The sequence below is a fragment of the Oculina patagonica genome, chromosome 13 (genome assembly GCF_052425735.1).
Source record: "Oculina patagonica isolate OP01 chromosome 13, crgOcupat, whole genome shotgun sequence".
Classification (NCBI taxonomy): domain Eukaryota; kingdom Metazoa; phylum Cnidaria; class Anthozoa; order Scleractinia; family Oculinidae; genus Oculina; species Oculina patagonica.
Genome location: NC_135770.1, coordinates 38272038 through 38291542, shown reverse-complemented (window position 1 = coordinate 38291542; position 19505 = coordinate 38272038). Strand labels below are relative to the sequence as shown.

Here is a 19505-nt window from a genome sequence, read left to right as displayed (position 1 = left end):
GCATGATGTGATGTCTTTGTCCAGTTGTCTTTAATAAACATCGATACTACGTTATTTAAAGGAATAACGAACGAAAAGACCACGTTTTCGAGTTGACTTTGTCTTAGTAGCCCGGCCTTTTCTGGAACCCAGAACCCTTCAAGTGTTTTTTCTTTTTTTTTTTTTTTTGCCCGACCGACCGACCCACCATCACAAGAGACGGGGCGATGGGAAACGAAACATTTTATTGGGATGGCCTTACACCTTTACTGAATATAGATTGACTTTGCCCGCTGGTCGGCTGTTGCCCTCAGACATCCTAACCAGTGGAAATACCCATTGTCGGCATATACTTCATAACAGGCGAATTTACAAAATGGCGTCTAGCAGCACGCGTCCATTCGTTGGATATAGGGTTGGCGAAATTTCTCAAGCACTTGTTACAAAGGATGCTGCAATAAAATCAGACAGCAAAGAAAATGGAAAGCTTAATGCGTTGTTTACCTCTGCAAGAGTATTTCAACCAGCATTTGTACCGATAATTTCTAAGGTAAGAGAGCATGTATCGATTATGGGCTAATTTTATATAAGCTTAAAGCTCGATTTATACAAAAGACGTAAAAATGTATTCTTTACCTCAGAGAAACCGTGGGGACGTGAAACTTCACCCGTAACTAGCTTCAGTATTCAGCTTACACGTGAAAGGCTGCTCAATACCGAGCAATAACAAAAATGGAGGCTCTGTTTGAATGCCCAGACCTCGGTCAGGGGGTCCAGTTGTTGGCCACAAAAAAGTGTAAACGATTCTCCAGCAAAGGCTCTAGCAAAGTCTTTGTCTAGCAAAATACTTTTTCATGATAAAAGTACACTTTTAAAATGTTCCAATCGCAATTTTTGTTGAGGGGCTTTGCTACCCTGCAGTTCACATAACACTTTTGGTAATAGGATATTTCACTAATTTTAGGGATTCCTTTGGGTTCAACAAATATTGGCCAGACATGATGAATGACTTCAGTTCGGAATTTCACCAGACATGCCCAATTTTGGTCAACCATTGTGGAGCCCGTGTTCAGTTCACTTAGGCCCGGTTCAGACGCCAATCTTTTTATGAGCCGAACCTAATTCCTTGAATTAAGTACATGAAAAGATCGGCGTCTGAATCAAATTAGAACGGCTATTTTAATTTGGAACGGCTCACCCGTTCTTCCCGCCTGGCTTGGCCAAGAATTTCGCCTGTGGAACGCCTTTGGAACGGCTTTGATTCAGACGCCATACTTTTCATGTGCTGATCCTAATTCATAAATTGTTATAATGTATTTTGCCAGCAGTTTACCTCAATTATTGGAACTGTATCAGGAACGGCCTCGGAACGGCCAAAAAGTACGGCGTCTGAATCAAAAGGCGTACTTTTGTCAATTTGGGTCGGTCTAAATTCGATTTGAGTTAGGCTCATGAAAAGTATGGCGTCTGAACCGGGCCTTAGTGTTACCATTTTGTGATTAAATGGAATAATAATAATAACAAGACATTATTTTATGGTTCTTGCAGCTATAGGAATATTTGAAATAGTCATTCTTTAATTTTTGGTACAAAAATATAAATAAATAATAATAATTATAATAATTATAAAAGTAATTATAATAATAATATTGAAGATGAAGTATTCAACATGACACGAGCATGGGACAAAGAAAAATTCTGAGTCCCCGACGGGAATCGAACCCATGGCCTCCCAGATACAGGTTGGGCGTTCTAACCAACTGAGCTACGAGAGACTCGTTGTGAGCTGGGCCATTTTACTAGGTTGATAAGTGACACGCGTCCTGCATACTGCTAGGATCAGCAATGTCGAATTCATCAAGTTTGTAGTAAATAATAAAGATGGTAAATTTTAAGCGTGTCACTTATCAACCTAGTAAAATGGCCCAGCTCACAACGAGTCTCTCATAGCTCAGTTGGTTAGAGCGCCCAACGGGTATCTGGGAGGCCATGGGTTCAATTCCCGTTGGGGACTCAGAATTTTTCTTTGTCCCATGCTCGTGTCATGTTGAATACTTCATCTTCATTATTTATTACCGAGCTTAAAATTTACCATCTTTATTATTTACTACAAACTTGATGAATTCAACATTGCTGATCCTAGCAGTACGCAGGACGCGTGTCACTTATCAACCTAGTAAAATGGCCCAGCTCACAACGAGTCTCTCGTAGCTCAGTTGGTTAGAGCACCCAACCGGTATCTGGGAGGCCATGGGTTCGATTCCCGTCGGGGACTCAGAATTTTTCTTTGTCCCATGCTCGTGTCATGTTGAATACTTCATCTTCATTATTTATTACCGAGCTTAAAATTTACCATCTTTATTATTTACTAATAATAATATTAATAAACTTTATTATAGTGTCAATAGGAACACAAATTACAAATTAATAGATAAACATACATGGCAAAATAAATAATCACCCACTGCAACTATTCATGGCTTTTTTGCGTCATTTTACATGCATGTTTTCACACAGCGTTAACAAATTATCTCTTAGATATCCAAGAAGGCTAAAGAGAAAACTCAAGAGGGGCATAGTCCTAATGAAGAACCAAAGGGGAGTGAAGGACAAATGAAAGGTACAGTATTATAAAAATTAGTTGCAAGGTTTTGTAGAAAATTCTGCTTCTATTTCACGTAAAGCTAATTCCAGAAGGCATTTACCTTTTTCACCATTCTAACACTTTATTGACAACACAGACTACTTACATAAAAAATATTTATTAGTACCCTATTTACCCGAGTATGAGTCAATCCCATGTAGCTTAAATTAACATTTTTTTTAAACTAACAACAACCACGTGGGTGCTGTCCCTGAGGACCTCCTCAGTTGTTTCAAAGTACTAAAGAAATGCAAGAACAAATTTGACTGTCTTGTCAACGAGATGCTTTACATCAAGCAATTAACACCGAGTCTGAACGTGCAAACGGATTCAATCCGTGCTAAAATATTTGTATAGCCACCACCATTATGCAAATGTTTATCTCTTTGAACCTCGCATTTAATTAATTTTTCTCAATTTACCCTTGATAATGGCGTCATGATGTCGCCGAAACGTCGGGAAATAATATCGTTTGTGTTTACCTGTTTGTGAATACCATGAAAGGTGTGGGCAACGACCACCCGTAGATTGTTTATCCATTTTTAAGGGTCCTCAAAAGTCGCTAAATTTTGGCATGTGGACTTCATTTTATTTGAGAAACATTATGAAGTTTTTCGGTAATTGTGAAGAACAGCTCCTGCTAACCGACTGTCGGTCAACAGTCGGCCGACAGGTTACCAACAGACTACCGACAGTCGGACGACAAACGGCCGACTATCGGCCGACAGACGACCGACAGTCGACCAACAGTCGGTTAGCGGGAGCTGTTCTTCACAATTACCAGTTTTTCCACTGGTTTGTGCTTCCTTTTGAAAAAAATAACAAAAAAAACTTAGAATTTCGTAGCAGCTTTCTTTGCAGTTCTGTTGTGGAAGACAAAACAAGAGAAACCTTTCGTTTCTTTGAACAATGAAACCAGCATTAACTTACATAAATGATTCACAATCAGTAATTTTCTAATTCAGCCTCAGAAATGTATTCTCCTGGTTTACAATCACATTGTTTTTCAGTTCAAGTGCCGATATTTCTTTGCTCTGTTGCTCTTCTCATCATGTACAAATGTTATGATTTTTTAAGGAGTACCACCCTGCATTAGGCACTGCAACCAAGCACTTAGAATTAAAGGAGCACTGCAGCGCTTAAATACATTAAGAGGACATTTCCAAACCATAAACTTGAAATAATTGACCAATGTTAAAAAATTTCATTTTTGTCTTAGCAGTTGAGGGTTTTTCCCATCGTGCAAGAAAAAGAAAGAACCCGTCAAGGTGAGCATAAAACAATGTTTGACACAACACTTTTGAAAAGAAATTAAATTTCAAGGGCACAGAGGGACCATATTGGTTAAGAAATTCCAATTCCAGTTCATAATTTACTAGCAGAAGCATGATATGCTTCTGTTTACTGGTCAAACATTTCTGTGATTAAAAACGGTCCAGTGAAACAGCAAAGACTTACAAACTGGCCAAAAGTATTGAATATCTTTTCCACCTCCTTCATGAATCACTCCTAATACAATACAGTCGAAGCTCTCTTAACGGACACTCTTGTAAGCAGACAGCTCTACTTACGGCCGCCTTGTTTGAAACCCCATTTTAACTCCCATACAAACTCTGTATTTTTACATTTTCGTAAGTGGACATTCCCATAAGCGGCCGCGGACACTTTCAGAGATTACGACTTAGACTTTTTCTATGTTTTCAAGCTCCTGTAAGCGGACAACCCACAGAAAATCCAGTTAAAAACCACTGTATCTTGTTTTTATCAATCAATCAATCGTCGCAATGATTTTACAGTAATTACAGTACCATATTTCAGTGGTTGTTTTGTCTTCATCCACGTCCGTCTGGTTTTTGTTAGCTTGACAAGCTCCCGTAAGCGGCCATCTATCCCCTTCACCTCTAGTGGCCGCTTACAAGAACCATTCTCGTAAGCGGCCAGCTCCAGTTACGGACACTTTTTTCACGTCCCGAGGGTGTCCGCTTACAAGAGCTTCGACTGTATGCTCCTTTTTTATCCATCCAATCCAGGCCCAACATTAATTTCAGGGGGGGGGGGAGGGGGCAGGAGATATGAATGCAATTGCAAGTGTGGGATTTGTTGATCAGTTGAATAATTTGTTTGTGGTACTCTTGAAGCAATGATGAAGATGAAAAAGCCCTGGACATGAAAACCAGGAGAAAAAGCAAGAAATCTAATGAAGTTGAAGAAGATCCTGAGAGATTAGCCAGGACTGTGTTTGTGGGAAATCTGCCAGTTACATTTACCAGAAAAGTAAGGAAAAACTTTGATTTTGCTATTAGTGTGTGTAGAATACACACAGCTACCAACCTAGCTGATAATAATCCTGAGAGATTAGCCAGGACTGTGTTTGTGGGAAATCCCCCAGTTACATTTACCAGAAAAGTAAGGAAAAACTTTGATTTTGCTATTAGTGTGTGTAGAATACACACAGCTACCAACCAAGCTGATGATAATTATCAATGAGAACGAGCGAGAAGAGTGGAAACAAAACTCTGCAATAAGCAGAATTATTACAATCCTGCATGTAGCGCCTAGAAATTTATATTACGTAATTCCATTGGGGATTAGGTAACCTTGTGGTATATATAAATATTTTTGTAGGGATTTTTGCATGTATTAGTTTTTCCGCGTACTAGTCAAGATTAGCCTTTTGGATTATGTGTTTCGTTTGGAATCGATATTCCTTATTGCCACACAGATATTGAATCATCAGTTTCATCAGTTTCATCAGTTTCATCAGTTTCATCAGTTAGCATCTGTTGTTATCAGTTGTTTGGATCTTGTGTGTGTTTACACAATTGTACTCCGTATTATTATATGGAAAAATAAATGGTGCATTCAACATCGTGGTTCGTTCCTGGAAATGCTACGTAGTCTTTGCTACACTGCATATCTCTGTAGGTTATAAGTATAAAAAAGTGATAATATAATTATTATCATATGCGCAAAACAGTTGACCATTCGTGCAATATCATGGAGCCTACATGAAGCCGTGTGGCAACAAGTTGGCTAATTATCAAGCTGTGCCTAAATTACACCACCAGTAGTAAATAAACTTGATGATTACAAACTGCAAACTTGATGACACAAACTTGATGATTTCGACATTGCTGATCCTAGCAGTATGCAGGACGAGTGCCACATATCAACCTAGTAAATGGCCCAGCTCACAACGGGTCCCTCGTAGCTCAGTTGGATAGAGCGCCCAACCGGTATCTGGGAGGCCATGGGTTCGATTCCCGTTGGGGACTCAGAATTTTTCTTTGTCGCATGCTCGTGTCATGTTGAATATCTCATCTTTATTGCACCACCAGAACTTGATCAAGATATGTTTAAATACCTGTCATAAAGGTGCATTCTGCTCAAAGTTTGAGCACTGAGTGCAAAAATAACTAAAAAATATCTGTATTCATATTATTTGAATACTTTAAATACTTAATAAATAACAACAACAAGAAGAACAACAACAACGGTTACATTTCATGGGGGATACAGAATAAGTGAAAATGAATAAAAAGTAAAATATGTTCCTAATAATTATTTAAAAAAAGTCAATTACATCATGTGGAAAAATGAAAATTGATTGCAGGTTTAAACCTTGTAAAAATACTTTAAATACATGTGTGTTATGTTGTTTTAAGTTGAGGTTAAAACATTTGTTTTTTAAAATGAAATATAGATAATCCAAATTCAGTAATCTTGTAAAGGGTCAGCTCAAGGGCGTAAAGTTCTGATACATTACATCTCAGCCACGGATTAAATGTGTTGTTCAGAAATGGGGCATACCGCTGGTCTTTTGACACCGAAGACTCGGTAATTTACTTGTCAGCAAGCTTCGGTTTTGCTCCGAAGTAATTGTTGAAAATCTTCGGAGATATCGGGTTCAAACGAATAAAAAGGACTTGTGACTTTTGAGAGGAAATTGTTTGAATGCATTTCAAAAGAACTCGACAATGACGCTTAATTATGGTCCCGTAAGTGCGTTTCCTTTTGTTCTTTGAAGCGGTGTGTTCGCTAAAAAAATCTCACCTCACAATTCCATCTCTTTCCATCTAAAAATGTTTCACGCAAGATAAGGAAAGGTTATATTGATTTATTATTGAGATGTATTCTACAAGCTTGAAAATGAACGTTTAAACGTAATATTACGTTCAGTATTTCCAGAGAAAGGATTTATTCGGTAAATTACAAACGCAACTTACCGCCGCCGGCTGTTGCCCCACGTCTGACTGAGTTTCGCTTTCTTTTACAAACTGGAAGTTGGAGTAGAAATCGGAAAAAACCCAAATTTATTGAAGTTATTTGTCTATCATCGCCCGTTTGCAAACTTTTTTCGCCGTTTTTATAATAGTTTAAAAATAAAGGAACGTTACAGTCAGATACCAATTAACGAAAAAGAAATGAGTTTGTTTGGATTCGATTGACTGCACTTGTCATAACAACAGACAAATTCTTGTTATCAGTTATTATGCAAATATTAACAAACATTCTTTCGCGTGGCTCACTCGCTTATTTTCAATTATAAACAAACACTGTCAATTGAATATATTTTCTTTTCACTTGCGAATGTTTATTTTCACTTCGATGAACTGAATATAAATATGCCGACATTACGAGCGATCTCAATCGCTTTTCGCTTGCGAATGTTTATTTTCACTTCGATGAACTGAATATAAATATGCTGACATTACGAGCGATCTCAATCGTTTTTCGCTTGCGAATGTTTATTTTCACTTCGATGAACTGAATATAAATATGCCGACATTCAACAGGTTTATTTATAATCGAGCGATCTCAATCGCTTTTCGCTTGAGAATGTTTATTTTAATTCACTTCGATGAACTGAATATAAATATGCCGACATTCAACAGGTTTATTTATAATCGAGCGATCTCAATCGCTTTTCGCTTGAGAATGTTTATTTTAATTCACTTCGATGAACTGAATATAAATATGCCGACATTTTTCACAGTTTTATATTGATTTCATTACGATATGACCAAAGTGAACCGTCAAAAATATATTTAAAGGTAAACGTGGAATATGCGCCAACATAAAAAAGAAGCTAATTTATCAACGAAATTCATCTAGTACTGGAATGTTTTCGCGGGTTTTCGACAGCTCATGCCACGCGTTGCGGCGTTTTCATTTGAAATAGCTTTACATTTGCGTCGCACCTATCATCAAAGCATTTGCGCTCGTGAACCTTCGGAAAGGCATCGGTCCGTGAATTATGAATTATCAATGAGAAAGAACAATAGCATGAATATATGAATAATAACCGACCCACAAAATGTGGGTACACAAATAATCCGTGGCTGTGTTGTAATGAAGTTATTTTTAACTGTATTTAAAATTTTTCCATGCTGAGTTCTTTTCGTTTATTACATTTTGCCTTTAGTGCTTGAATGTTGAGCAGAAACTAATCTAAATTCTTCTTCCTTTATAGAAACTGAAGAAGTTGTTTTCCAGTTATGGTGATGTGGAGAGTGTCCGCTTTCGCTCAGCAGTGAGTACTTTTAAAAGGTTATGCACAGCACATGAGTCAGGGTAGATTCAGGATTTTTCTTAGGAGGGGGTGCACCACGTATTTTTTTGCAGAATACCAGTTGTTTTAGAAAGCCACAGGTCAACTCAGGTGGGGGGGGGGGGCATCCCCTGCACCCTCTCCCTAGATCCACCCCTGTAAGTGGCCATCTCATTTGCACTCAGTCACCCAAAAGTTGTTCAAGTGTCAAAGGTATCCCTGGGTAAGCATTGAACTTTAAACAATATTTTCGTTGGAAGTCAAGGCTATAAGTTAGAGTCTTACCACTGGTGGAAATGTTGGAGAGCTAATTGACTTAGTGGTTTGTGTTATGTTGACAGGCTTTACTGTAATAGAACACACTCAGGCAGTAACCGACCATTAGTGACCCTCCACGGGAAAACAGGGAAAAAGGTGAACGCACGGGCACGCCAAAATGGCACGCTAAACAATGAGCAGTGTGCAAAATGACACGCCGGCTTCCGAGCAGCGTGTCAGAAGGCACGCCTAATTAAAAATTTTCTTTTGTTAGTATCGCACGATAAAAACAAAGGCGCGTGTCTTATCGAACAATGTTGCGTGTCGAGCACTGTACTGTGCGAAATGGCACGCCAGCGTGTCAAATAGCACGCAATTCAAGTGTGCAAAATGACACGCTAGCCGTGTCCAAGGGAAACGTTTAACTTACCGTTCTCTCGTCTTGTATAACTATCACACGTACAAGCTTTTGCCCGGTCGGCGCTCAATAAGCTTAATTGTAGCGGCAGCCGTATAAGCCGACTTTCGAAACAAACAAACAAACATTGAATCGCAGATTTTCGACGAACCGAGCCTTTTAGTTGAGTATCAATTTCAAAGTAAACGACAGAAAATCGAAGATTGAACCAGCGAAAGCTTACGTGTCCCAGGTTTGCGTAAAAAGCATCCCTCACTTTCAGCAGTGTCGCCACGTTTCACCCGCCGACTGATCCGCCATGTTGACAAAATAGCCGTTGGTCCCAGTGTTTCGCGGCCGCGCATTGGCTTTTCAGGAAACTGGAAAATGACTACTCCTCCCGCCCAAGGCAGATAATCGGGACGGGATTAACAGACTGCGAGCATTCTCTCTTTTTTTTTTCTTTAAAATCCGTGGAACGAACGCAAAAATAGCGAGCGATCGAGCGTGTAGTTCGGGCAGCGAGCTACTAAAAAAGAAAGCAATCGAGCGCGAAGCTCGAGCAGGGAGCTTCACCATCGATTGTTCTTTAATTTTGCGTTCGTTCCAAAGATTAAAATTTATAACATTTCACATTTACCTTTTTCGCCTGCGGATTCTCTTGCCGTTTCGTCCACTAGCCCCAGTGTTTCCGAGATGCATATTATTTTCAACCGTCGCATTTCGTAACTAATTTCAGTGAACCATTTCGGTCAAAGTTCCGTTTGAAAATAGGGTCAGTTTCATAAGCAAATTAGCAGTTATAAAAAAAATAAAACAGGTTTCAAATCTTTCACCCTTTCAAAATCGTCAGATGTTTATTGCGTCCCCACTTTGAAGTTTACTTGCAATCAACAGATTTCGATGAACTGAATTCTTGCGAGTAATCAATATTTTTAAAGTACAGTACAATTAAATATCGTGGTTTCGTGCAATCGAAGTTATTTCTATTTTATTTTCGCCTTATGCATAGGCCTCGTACGATCTTGAATTAGCTTACTGTTATGCACGTCGGGTAAGTACGTAAGCTATGCAAGCTTGTTTGTCTTCGTATCAAAACAAAAAATTGAAAAGCATTTTTTTTTGTCTAGCATGTTTTTCTTTAGATAGCTTCGACCCGTTCGTGCCATGAGAAGTTAAACAGATGTAAAAGCTACAAACGAAGGCTGGTTTGGGAAGCGTGTCTCATCGCACGCTTGCGTGCCATATCGCACGCGTGTCCTTTCGCACGCGTGTCATATCGCACGTTAAGCGTGTCAAATAGCACACTGCTCTTAGATAAAAGCTTTAGCATGCGAAACGATATCAACCGTGTCATTCTTTGTTTTACTTATTAAATATGCGCATATCCGTGCGATGTGTGACACGCTTAGTGTGCCGTGCCATGACACGCGTGCCCGTGCGTTCACCTTTTTCCCTGTTTTCCCGTGGAGGGTCACATTAGTAAATTGCTGGTTTTCACTGTCACGCAAGTAACGATACTGTCACGCGCTGCAAAAATAAATCCAAAGCTATTGAGTTAAACAAATCAAGAATTTTACAGGTTGTAGAAGGTATCAGGTCTGTACGGTATTCCGTACTCGAGTTATCCGTCATAATGTTTAACACAAATTTAGAGAGCACAGTATGGAAACGCCATGTTGGATCCCATGTGGAGGGGCACCAAGATGGCCGCCGGAAATCAATGAAAACATCTGGCATTCACTTCTGCTATAAAGCGCGGTCAGTTCACCTTCGTGAACACGTAAACATTCATATAAACACTTCTTGTAAAGCCTCAATTGTTCAGATCGTTAAAAATAACAGGATGAGGCATTCTTTTTAAGCATACGTGACAGCCTTCAGGCGGCCATTCTGATGTCGTGTGGCGCAAAACTCCGAAATTCAAAATGTTATTTCTCAAAGACGGTGGATGCTATCGAGCTGAAAACCTTCAATAAGAAATATATTAAGGACGTCTAATATAGCTAGTGAAGGATAAAAAGTCAGAGGGCTCGCGATTCTGGATTTAGAATTTTGATGACGTCACGTGAAAACCAAGAATAAACGCTAATTCTGACATAAACAATAAGGTCTCTGACATTTCTTCCTTCTCCTCCCCTCCTATCAAATGAATATTTTATTATGTTTTTCTCAGAGTGCCTCTGAGAGGTAAATTTACATCTGGGGAATGTGGTGCTTCTGACAAAATGGAAGGAAATAACCTGTGTTGCCCGACTAGGTTGCCACAAAGATTTGTTTTTAAGTTAAATTATTATATATTATAAGCTATTGTCAGTTGTTGTTTTTATGTGTAGAATTGTTTAATTAATATGTTGCCAAAATATGTATTTTATTGCACAATTCATAATATAACTTTCCTAAAATTATAATGTTTTTTGTATGTTCAAAACCACTGAATTCTCGGCTTTTGTTCTAGCGAAATATCGCTCAAAGCATCGCGAACTGTCATTGTGAAAACAACAATTCGTTGAATTATCGGCCTTTGAACTTCTAGCAAAATATCACTCAAAGCGTTGAGAATTACATCCCGAATTAGCGAGCGAAAATTAAAAGAAATGCCGGGAAAACAAAAAACAAATTTTGCACTTTTCGTTTGCATTACTTTTGCACAATACAGTAACTGTGTTTTGATAAATGTATAAAAGTGTTATTCACAACATTAATAATTTATGAACCAAGTTGTTCTATAAATGTTTTGTACATTACTGCGATTTATTTTCAGTATCAAAATGGATAGATTGTGTCTTCAGACCAGCTGTGTACTTTGTACAAAACTTGATCTCAATCTCTGTCTTTATAAAAGATCTCTAACTTACAAATGAATAAAAAGAATTGTGTTCCTTGTAAATATTTTGCACTGGTTTAACAAGGATATATTTATTTCATTTATAACGGCTGTTCCTGTGAACAGCTATTAACTTGAAAAGAAAACACAGGTGGACCCATTACATGAACTAAGTAATTATTGCCTTACTCCATTTTGTGCTAAATTTTCTGAAGATTTTCTATAAGGTGTTCTTCCACTCTTAAAGGATAATTCTGTCATTTTTTATGCAACACAAAAGTTTGTTTACACAGCTGAATTATATAAGATATATTTTTAAACTAAGTCCCATAATTTAGCAAATAAAATATTCTACTCAAACAGTAATTAATAATTGATGCAGTTTACTTTGGTTGTTGAAGCTTGTGTATGTTGCATTGTCAAAAGCTGTCAAATGTTAAGTTCTTGGAGAAGAGATTGATAAACTAAGACAACAAAATCAATTTGGTCAGTATCATGGATGATTCCAACGGCAAGACTGTCACAAAATCCTTTGAAAATGCAGCAAAGAAAAGCTTTGATATGTTGGATTTAAATAGAAAGGGAATTCAAAAGATTCCACCAGGATTGAGTGCACTAGATCTGTCTCATCTAAAATATCTTTACCTTGAAGGAAACACAATTTCCTTTTTACCAGGAGACTTCTTTACTTGTCTTCAAGGTCTGGAGTGGCTTGATCTAAGAAACAATAAAGTTCAAGAAATCCCAAGAAATATTGGAGAACACAAGAATATGAAGACACTGTTGCTAGGGGGAAATAAGCTTGTGTTTCTCCCATTTGAACTGGGATTCATTAAAACATTAACAGGACTAAATTTATCTGAAAACCCTCTTAAAGATCCCCCACAAACTGTGATTGACAGAGGGATTTATGCTATAAAGCACTACCTATTGACAAAGCTTGGGTTCAAACCAGAAGACCTTCAAAGTGATGGGACTGAATCAGATTACCAAAGCACAGAGTGTGGAGACAGCTCACAGAGAGATGATAAAAAAGAGGCAAGTGAAAGCAACTTCGACAATAATGATCTAAAGAACGACCAAGCAAGCATGTTTCCTAGCAGCAATCAGACTGATGTTGATCCTTCCACACAGCTTCCGGCCATGAGTTCAAGAGAGGTGATGTCTCATTACGGTGCACTGCTTGGTGACATTCCAAAGTCATACATCTTTAAACCATGGAAATCTGGAGTCTTTTTCAAAAAGGAAGAGGACAATAATTATTTTCCACCAGAAACTGTTGACCACAATAGTGGTAATTAAAGAACAGTGAATAGATGTGTTTAAAATAAGTTGTATTCCAGGAGAATATCAAGGGCAAACTTGACGATTTGTTTGCACTGTTTTGTTACTCTATCATTTTGTTTATTAAAGTTTTTGATTGTTGTGCTCAGATCTTCAATTCAATTGTAAAAAAGTGACCTCTGTAAAACTGTTTACAACAACAACAATTCATTTGTACCATGAACTAAATGAATAATAAGTACAATATTAAGTACTACTGAAAATACTGGAACCAGTAGTAAGTGTGATCAGTAGAAGACAATTAAAGAAGGTTTTTTTAGCCGATCTGTTTTTCTTTTCTAAATTTTCGGTGACATCTGTTCACCTTCATCAGATAAGTGAAAGTTTGTTGGTATGGATTGGTAGCACGAGCACCAACAAACTTTCACTTAATCTGATGAAGGTGAACAGATGTCACCGAAAATTTAGAAAAGAAAACCAGATCGGCTTAAAAACCTTCTTTAAATGCAATAAGTACAGTTACAATTTTTTTTTTTATTTCTATGTGTTAATCTGAAGTATGTTACAAATTTTGCATTTGGGATATTATTTTGCTTTTGGTAATGGAATGAGGTATGGAGAGAAGAACTCAGTATTCACAGTTAGGATTTGAACCCACGACCTTCCGTACACTAGTCAGCCACTCTAACCACTGAGCTATTGAAAAGTGGTTCAGAGCAGTGGTCATTTTTACCCTTGATACAAATTACATCTTTTTTTCCCTTTGTTCTAGTGTATTGTAATATATATGATTATCATAATGAATATAAAACAAAGGTCAAAACTTGTACCAAGGGTGAAATTGAACCACAATATGTACATTTTTTGATATCATGGGACCATAATTTCCAATAGTGGAACTAGAAAAAAGAAATATCTCAAGAAACGTGAAAAAAGGGTGATTTACTGTATCAGGTTTAAACAAGGTAGCTCATATTATACATGCCCAACATCTGGTATAAACTGCTCAGGCCAGAAAATCTTTATAATAATATTCTTTTAGCCATCACCCCCACTAAAATGGCTAAGTAGTACCCCGGCCCTCCCCCCCCCCCCCACACACACACACCCTGTCACATGTACTCCAGTAGAATTTTGCTACTTCCCTTGGACAAATGCTAGTTCATTCATTTTCAGTAGACTATGTAGAGCAGTTTGCTGGAGAAAAGGGGATCACAGAACTCTATAAATTTATCAGTAATTATTAAATGTCTTTCTCTTATTACAGGCTCTAGCAAAACCAGATTTATCAAGGAAAGTCGCAATGAAAAAGTAAAGCTAAATTTTTGTACAAGCTATATTTTATTTAATGCGTAATTTATATATTAATATCTACCACAAATTAATGGCAGGTGCATTCTGTATTATTTTATGACACAGAGGCTACTACTGTATATGAGTTCCATTGTGTGGTTCCAGAAAATGTCCATACTCCACCCACAGAAGGGATTGGAAATTCCTGGGGGTGGGAGGGGTCTCAAAGGCCAAAAATGTTAGAGAAATGTATGAAGCCAGAGGGGGTGGAGGGTCATAGGAAAAATCCCTTCTGTGGGGGAGGTATGGATACTTTATGGAACTACACATTAGTAAAACTTAACATTCAAGCATATGCTCTTAGAAAACATTTTAAATAATTCAAAATTGAGAGTATGTTTACAAAATAGTCATACCCTGTCCCCCAGTCCATGGACTATCCCAGTGGACTAGCCTCAAATATTAAAAGAAATCATTGATAAATTAAAATCAGCTTTTTACCCAGGCCTAAAAGACACACTCCAACATAGTATCACTCAAGTGTAGCTTAATTTAATGTTATTGAAGTAGTATATTACTTTATAATAACTTCAAAGAATCAAGCAGTCTGTCTGTCCAGACAAATAAATGTTGATTCAGTGACAGACTGCATTTTTTATGTGTGTTTTTTTACAGGAGAGAGTTTCATTCAGAAAGACATAATATAAATGGTTATGTTGTCTTCCAAAAGAAGGAATGTGCAGTCAAATCATTAAAGAGGTATTTTTCATTGTATTTATGTTTCAGAATGCTATTTGTGTGTCATATGCATGTTGTTACGCATGCCCTTGCATGAGCATGTAAACAAACTAAGATGATAATGTCCAGTCACATTAGATCTCCTGCCTTATTATATATACAAAAAAAAAGATGCAGATTTCTCGGGGTTTAAATCTTTTGACTTAATCTCGGATTTGGAAAATATGTCTTAAGTACTTTGAGTTTTGAAGGTTAGCTTAGGTTATGAAGCCTTATGAGTCTTGGGCTCAGATGCACTCTAGCTGTTTAACCAGAAGGTCTATCCCCTGTATGTATATTTTAGTATTGACTGTTGTTTGTTTTTCCCTATATTTTTAGCAATGGGATGGAAGTCGATGGTTTTCACATCAGAGTTGACTTAACTGGGCAAAACGATAAGGTAGAATACCAGTATTTATTAGACAAATCACTAAGGCCAGCAACAATAAAGTGAACAGAAACTGAAAGTCTTGTTTTTTTTTATTCATGGATCTTTTCTTTTTTATGATTTCAGCATGATCACTCCAGGTCAATATTTGTTGGAAATTTACCTTTTGGTGAGTTAACTCATCCATTCATCATGCTTGCCAACGTGCATTGTTAACACACTAGCTGTACAGTACAGGTGTCATGGGGTGTATTAAAGCTTTATGAAGGGCTTTGGGCAGAATGAACCCCCAGCTAGTTGCCTTTCAAGTTATGACATAATATTATTATAGTAAAGTGACAATCTAACGAGCATTCTGATTGGTTTAAAAAGCGTGTTTTATGAGAGTATAAAGCATGCTGCTTTCGAGTGCTCTCATCATCTCTTACCGTTTGCGTGCACGTGCAGCTTGTGGATCATTTCAAATCTCGTTGTTTTAGCAAACCAAGGAGAATTTTCAAGGTTTGAGTGGTTCAACTCTATCAAAAAGTAATGATAAGACCTCATATAGTGCTTAACATGCTTTTATTTCAAAAATTCAGACGCGTTTTTGAAATAAAAGGAATTTGTAGATCAAAAGACTTTTGATGCCGTCACGTACGATCCGTCACACCAATCGGCGCGCGCATCCTGAGATTACATCTTGTTTAAATCCAATTACTCTAAAGTTTTAAGTAAAACTTTATTATAAAACAAATAAAAAAGCCTTGGCCGTGCTTTGTTCTGTTATAAAGCACTCAAGGAAGTGACGATAAGTCGATAACACTCAAGAAGTAGAGAGAAACACTCGCCTGTGGCTCGTGTTTCACCCTACACTTCTTTCTTGCTCTCGTCACTTCCTTGCGTGCTTTATAACAGAACAAAGCACGGCCAAGGCTTTTTTATTTGTTAAATATTAAGGGCATTGCCCACTTCTGTAATTTTGATGCCAACTTCCTTACACTTGTTTCAGGATTACACGCATAGTGATTTAAATGTCAACCACTTTTCAACACATCCATCTTTCAAGTTTACCTGATAATAGTAACTGGGCCTGCAATGTTAGGGGCTGGTCTCATTACAAGTCAGGGGGCTGTAAAGTGTAGAGGGAGAAGTGAAGATTTGGAAGATGTTACTTCACCTTGAGAAGGAGACATCTTTTATCTTGTTAAGAAATAGGGAGGGAAGGTAAATTTAGAAACAATGTAGTTCACTTTACACTAATATTTAGCTACTATTTAGTATTGTATTCATGTATGCACGCTTATTAAGAAACACCTGCTCCATTTTTCTGTTATTTAAAATAAGATACACTATGTAATTACCGGTAAATTCACTCAAGACAGTAAACATAATAAATGTTGGTCATTAGTGATCTCATCAGTGCTGCATTGTGCACTGAATAGCCCAATTTCGATATATTAAAATTCAGCCTAAAACAATAGACCTCAGGATGAGGCTCCGGGGACTAAACTATAGAGTTTGTGGGGTTTATTCCCCGGAGCCTCGTTGTGATGTCTATTGTGACAGAGTGACATGTCTTGCCGTAGAACATTATATGATCTGTTATGACTGTTCACACTGCAGTATCAGACAAATAAGTATTATAATGTTTGCTTATGGTCCTGCAGATACAGAGGAGGAAGCCTTGAGAGAAGCCTTTGTTGAATGTGGAGATGTAGAGGCTGTCCGTATTGTTAGAGACAGTAAAACTGGTGCAGGCAAGGGCTTTGGCTTCATTCTTTTCAAGGTAACGTGAAGGTCACCAGGCCAGTTTCTCTTTAGAGCATGCAATCATTTCTTTTCTTGATCAGTGTTCACAGATCAGTGTTCTTCTTTAATCTTCTTAGATCAACTGGCATTAATTTTTTTTTTTTGGAATGGGCATTAATACTTTTTTGGTTTGAAACATATTCACATAATCTTTATGGCCTTAAACCCAGTTTAGTCATTTTTTTGTATAAAACCCTAGCAAGTGTCATCATTCTTGTAGTGAAAAAGTATATTTATTTTATTAATTGTCTGTGTCTTCTTCTACTTACTGACATTTCGTTCTGGTCCCTGACCATTAGTTTGTGATGACCTATTGCAGACTAGGAACAATTGCTCACAGGAACAGTGGACACAACTATGACCTTTCTTTCTGTTTGGTGTATGAAATAATTATAGCCTTTTGCAAACTATTAACAAGACATATTATAGAAACTGCAAATCAAAAAATGTATTTATCTTCTTTTGGTAGGAAAGAGATGCAGTGATGTTTGCTTTAAAAAGGAACAAAACAGAATTCCATGGTCGACGGTTAAGAGTCTTTCCATCTTCAGAAAATCCTCAACTAGGTAAAGCTATAGCCATGTGCAAAATCGTTATAGGTAGCAGGATAAAAAGTGTGAACTTGTTAGTACAAAATGTGGGAAAGGACGAGGAACTGATGAAAACAATATTAAGTGTGAAATAAATGTCAGTGAAATGTACAGATTTGTCAACTTTTCCTCTATTTAAAAGTGATCCGTAATACATGTAATAAAGCCTTCTGAGAACTTTATGGTCAATCTGCATGATATATTGCACTTGGTGCACTTGTCAAACCTCAGTCAATTAACGATTTTGAACACTACTTTATTCTTTGAATTATTTGCATTTAACTGATTTGTCTTATTTTGTCCATAATGTAGAAGTGTCCGTAAATAAGCTGAGGCTCAACTACGAATTGTTATCCATTAAGGTTACTGAACAGGTTCGTGGGTGCATTCCGCAAACGGGCGGGCGCGTAATTTTAGGAAAATACCTAAACCTATACATCATTTTAAAGCTTATAGAACCAAGAATGACATGGAAACGTTATTAACTCGAGAATCATCCAATATGTGTTAGAAAGTTTCGTAAACATAACACGCCCTCTGGGATTGGTCTTCCAGATTGACACCTAAAGACACCAATAGGGCCCAATCGCCTGCGTATGCCGAAACTTGCGGGAAAATGGTGGTATATAATTTCAAGGTCAATGTTTCCTTTGCTGACAGCCGCCAATTCAAATGCAAATCGAAGTCGTGTAGTGAAAATTTATAATTTCTCGGGAGTTCCTGTCTATCAGGATGGGAAAAAAAGGAAAACTGTCCGAAGCAATACGAGAAAGAAGACTTTGTTCACAAGGGCAGGGGGCAAAAGCCTGAACAGAAACAGCAGCGGTATTTCAATTCACGTAATTGCTCGATGTAGATGGCTGCGAATATCGCATCCGTCGATTAGCCTTTGGAATCCAAAGGCTTTAATCTCTTTCTTTTTGTGTCCCTCCATCACAAACTAGAACTAGAACTGCCATGAACACCGGCGAGCAGACAAGCGAGATTGACAAGCGAGTAATGCTCTCCCACACTAAAATTTTGCAGGAGGTCCAGCAGTGTTGACAGCTCAACACCTTTGGACTGTCACATAATGAGTCACGCGAAAAAGGTTTTTTATGATAATTCCGAAGCGAAAAGAGATTTCGGATTTTTTTTCTGCTAAAGCAAGCCTAGACTACATTTTTTATGTATGTTTAATATCACAATTTTGAAAAAAATTGACCTGCGAAGCTGTTCAGTAACCTTAATGCAGAAGTGTTTAACGAAAACACATTATGTTTTTCCTTTCTCATTCATTATTTCTTTCATTCTTTGTTCCTCTTCTATTCTTTTGTTTATTCTAGGCCAAATAAAAGGTGTCAAAAAAGGTGGACCTGTGATGCATTCATTCAGTGGAATCACTGCCACAAAAGCAAGAAAAAATGACCATAAAGGAAAGCAGAAACATGCATTTAAAAAAGGGCATCAGGAAAATCAAGGCTTTGGGAAAAAGTCTGCAAGGAATACCCTCAGTAAAAGCAAAAATTTTAAATTTCAAAATCATGGAAACAGTAAAATTCACAATCACAAGAATAAAACCAGGACAAGTAAGATTTCAAAGCAAAAAAAGTAGCAAAGAAAAAGTAGGTAGCAAATAATAATAAAAAAATATCTCAGTCTGAAGTTTGCAACTCATTAGTGATTAACGGAAGAAAAAAGCCAAACATATTTGGCCTTCATGCCTTGGGGGACAGTGGAGGCCTTT

The 19505-nt window shown here is 37.5% G+C and overlaps 2 protein-coding genes across 3 annotated transcripts; both read left to right on the top strand.

Moving 5' to 3' along the window:
• The first annotated feature begins 336 nt into the window (after nucleotides 1-336).
• LOC144635398 (RNA-binding protein 34-like) lies at nucleotides 337-19432 on the top strand. 2 transcript variants are annotated; one of them, XM_078494510.1, is made up of 12 exons: nucleotides 337-529; nucleotides 2518-2599; nucleotides 3846-3891; nucleotides 4762-4897; nucleotides 8097-8156; nucleotides 14208-14251; nucleotides 14909-14992; nucleotides 15350-15410; nucleotides 15525-15567; nucleotides 17048-17166; nucleotides 17659-17755; nucleotides 19105-19432. In XM_078494510.1, the coding sequence occupies exons 1-12, from the start codon at nucleotides 356-358 to the stop codon at nucleotides 19371-19373; spliced, it is 1215 nt and encodes a 404-aa protein (XP_078350636.1). In that variant the 5' UTR covers nucleotides 337-355; the 3' UTR covers nucleotides 19374-19432. The 2 variants fall into 2 exon arrangements, with proteins under 2 accessions (XP_078350636.1, XP_078350634.1); XM_078494508.1 differs by having other exon boundaries at nucleotides 3843-3891.
• Nucleotides 11688-13478, top strand: LOC144635286 (leucine-rich repeat-containing protein 27-like). Its single transcript, XM_078494388.1, has 2 exons — nucleotides 11688-13190; nucleotides 13455-13478. Exon 1 carries the CDS (start codon nucleotides 12152-12154, stop codon nucleotides 12956-12958), a length of 807 nt encoding a protein of 268 aa, XP_078350514.1. The 5' UTR covers nucleotides 11688-12151; the 3' UTR covers nucleotides 12959-13190; nucleotides 13455-13478.
• Nucleotides 19433-19505: the final 73 nt, after the last annotated feature.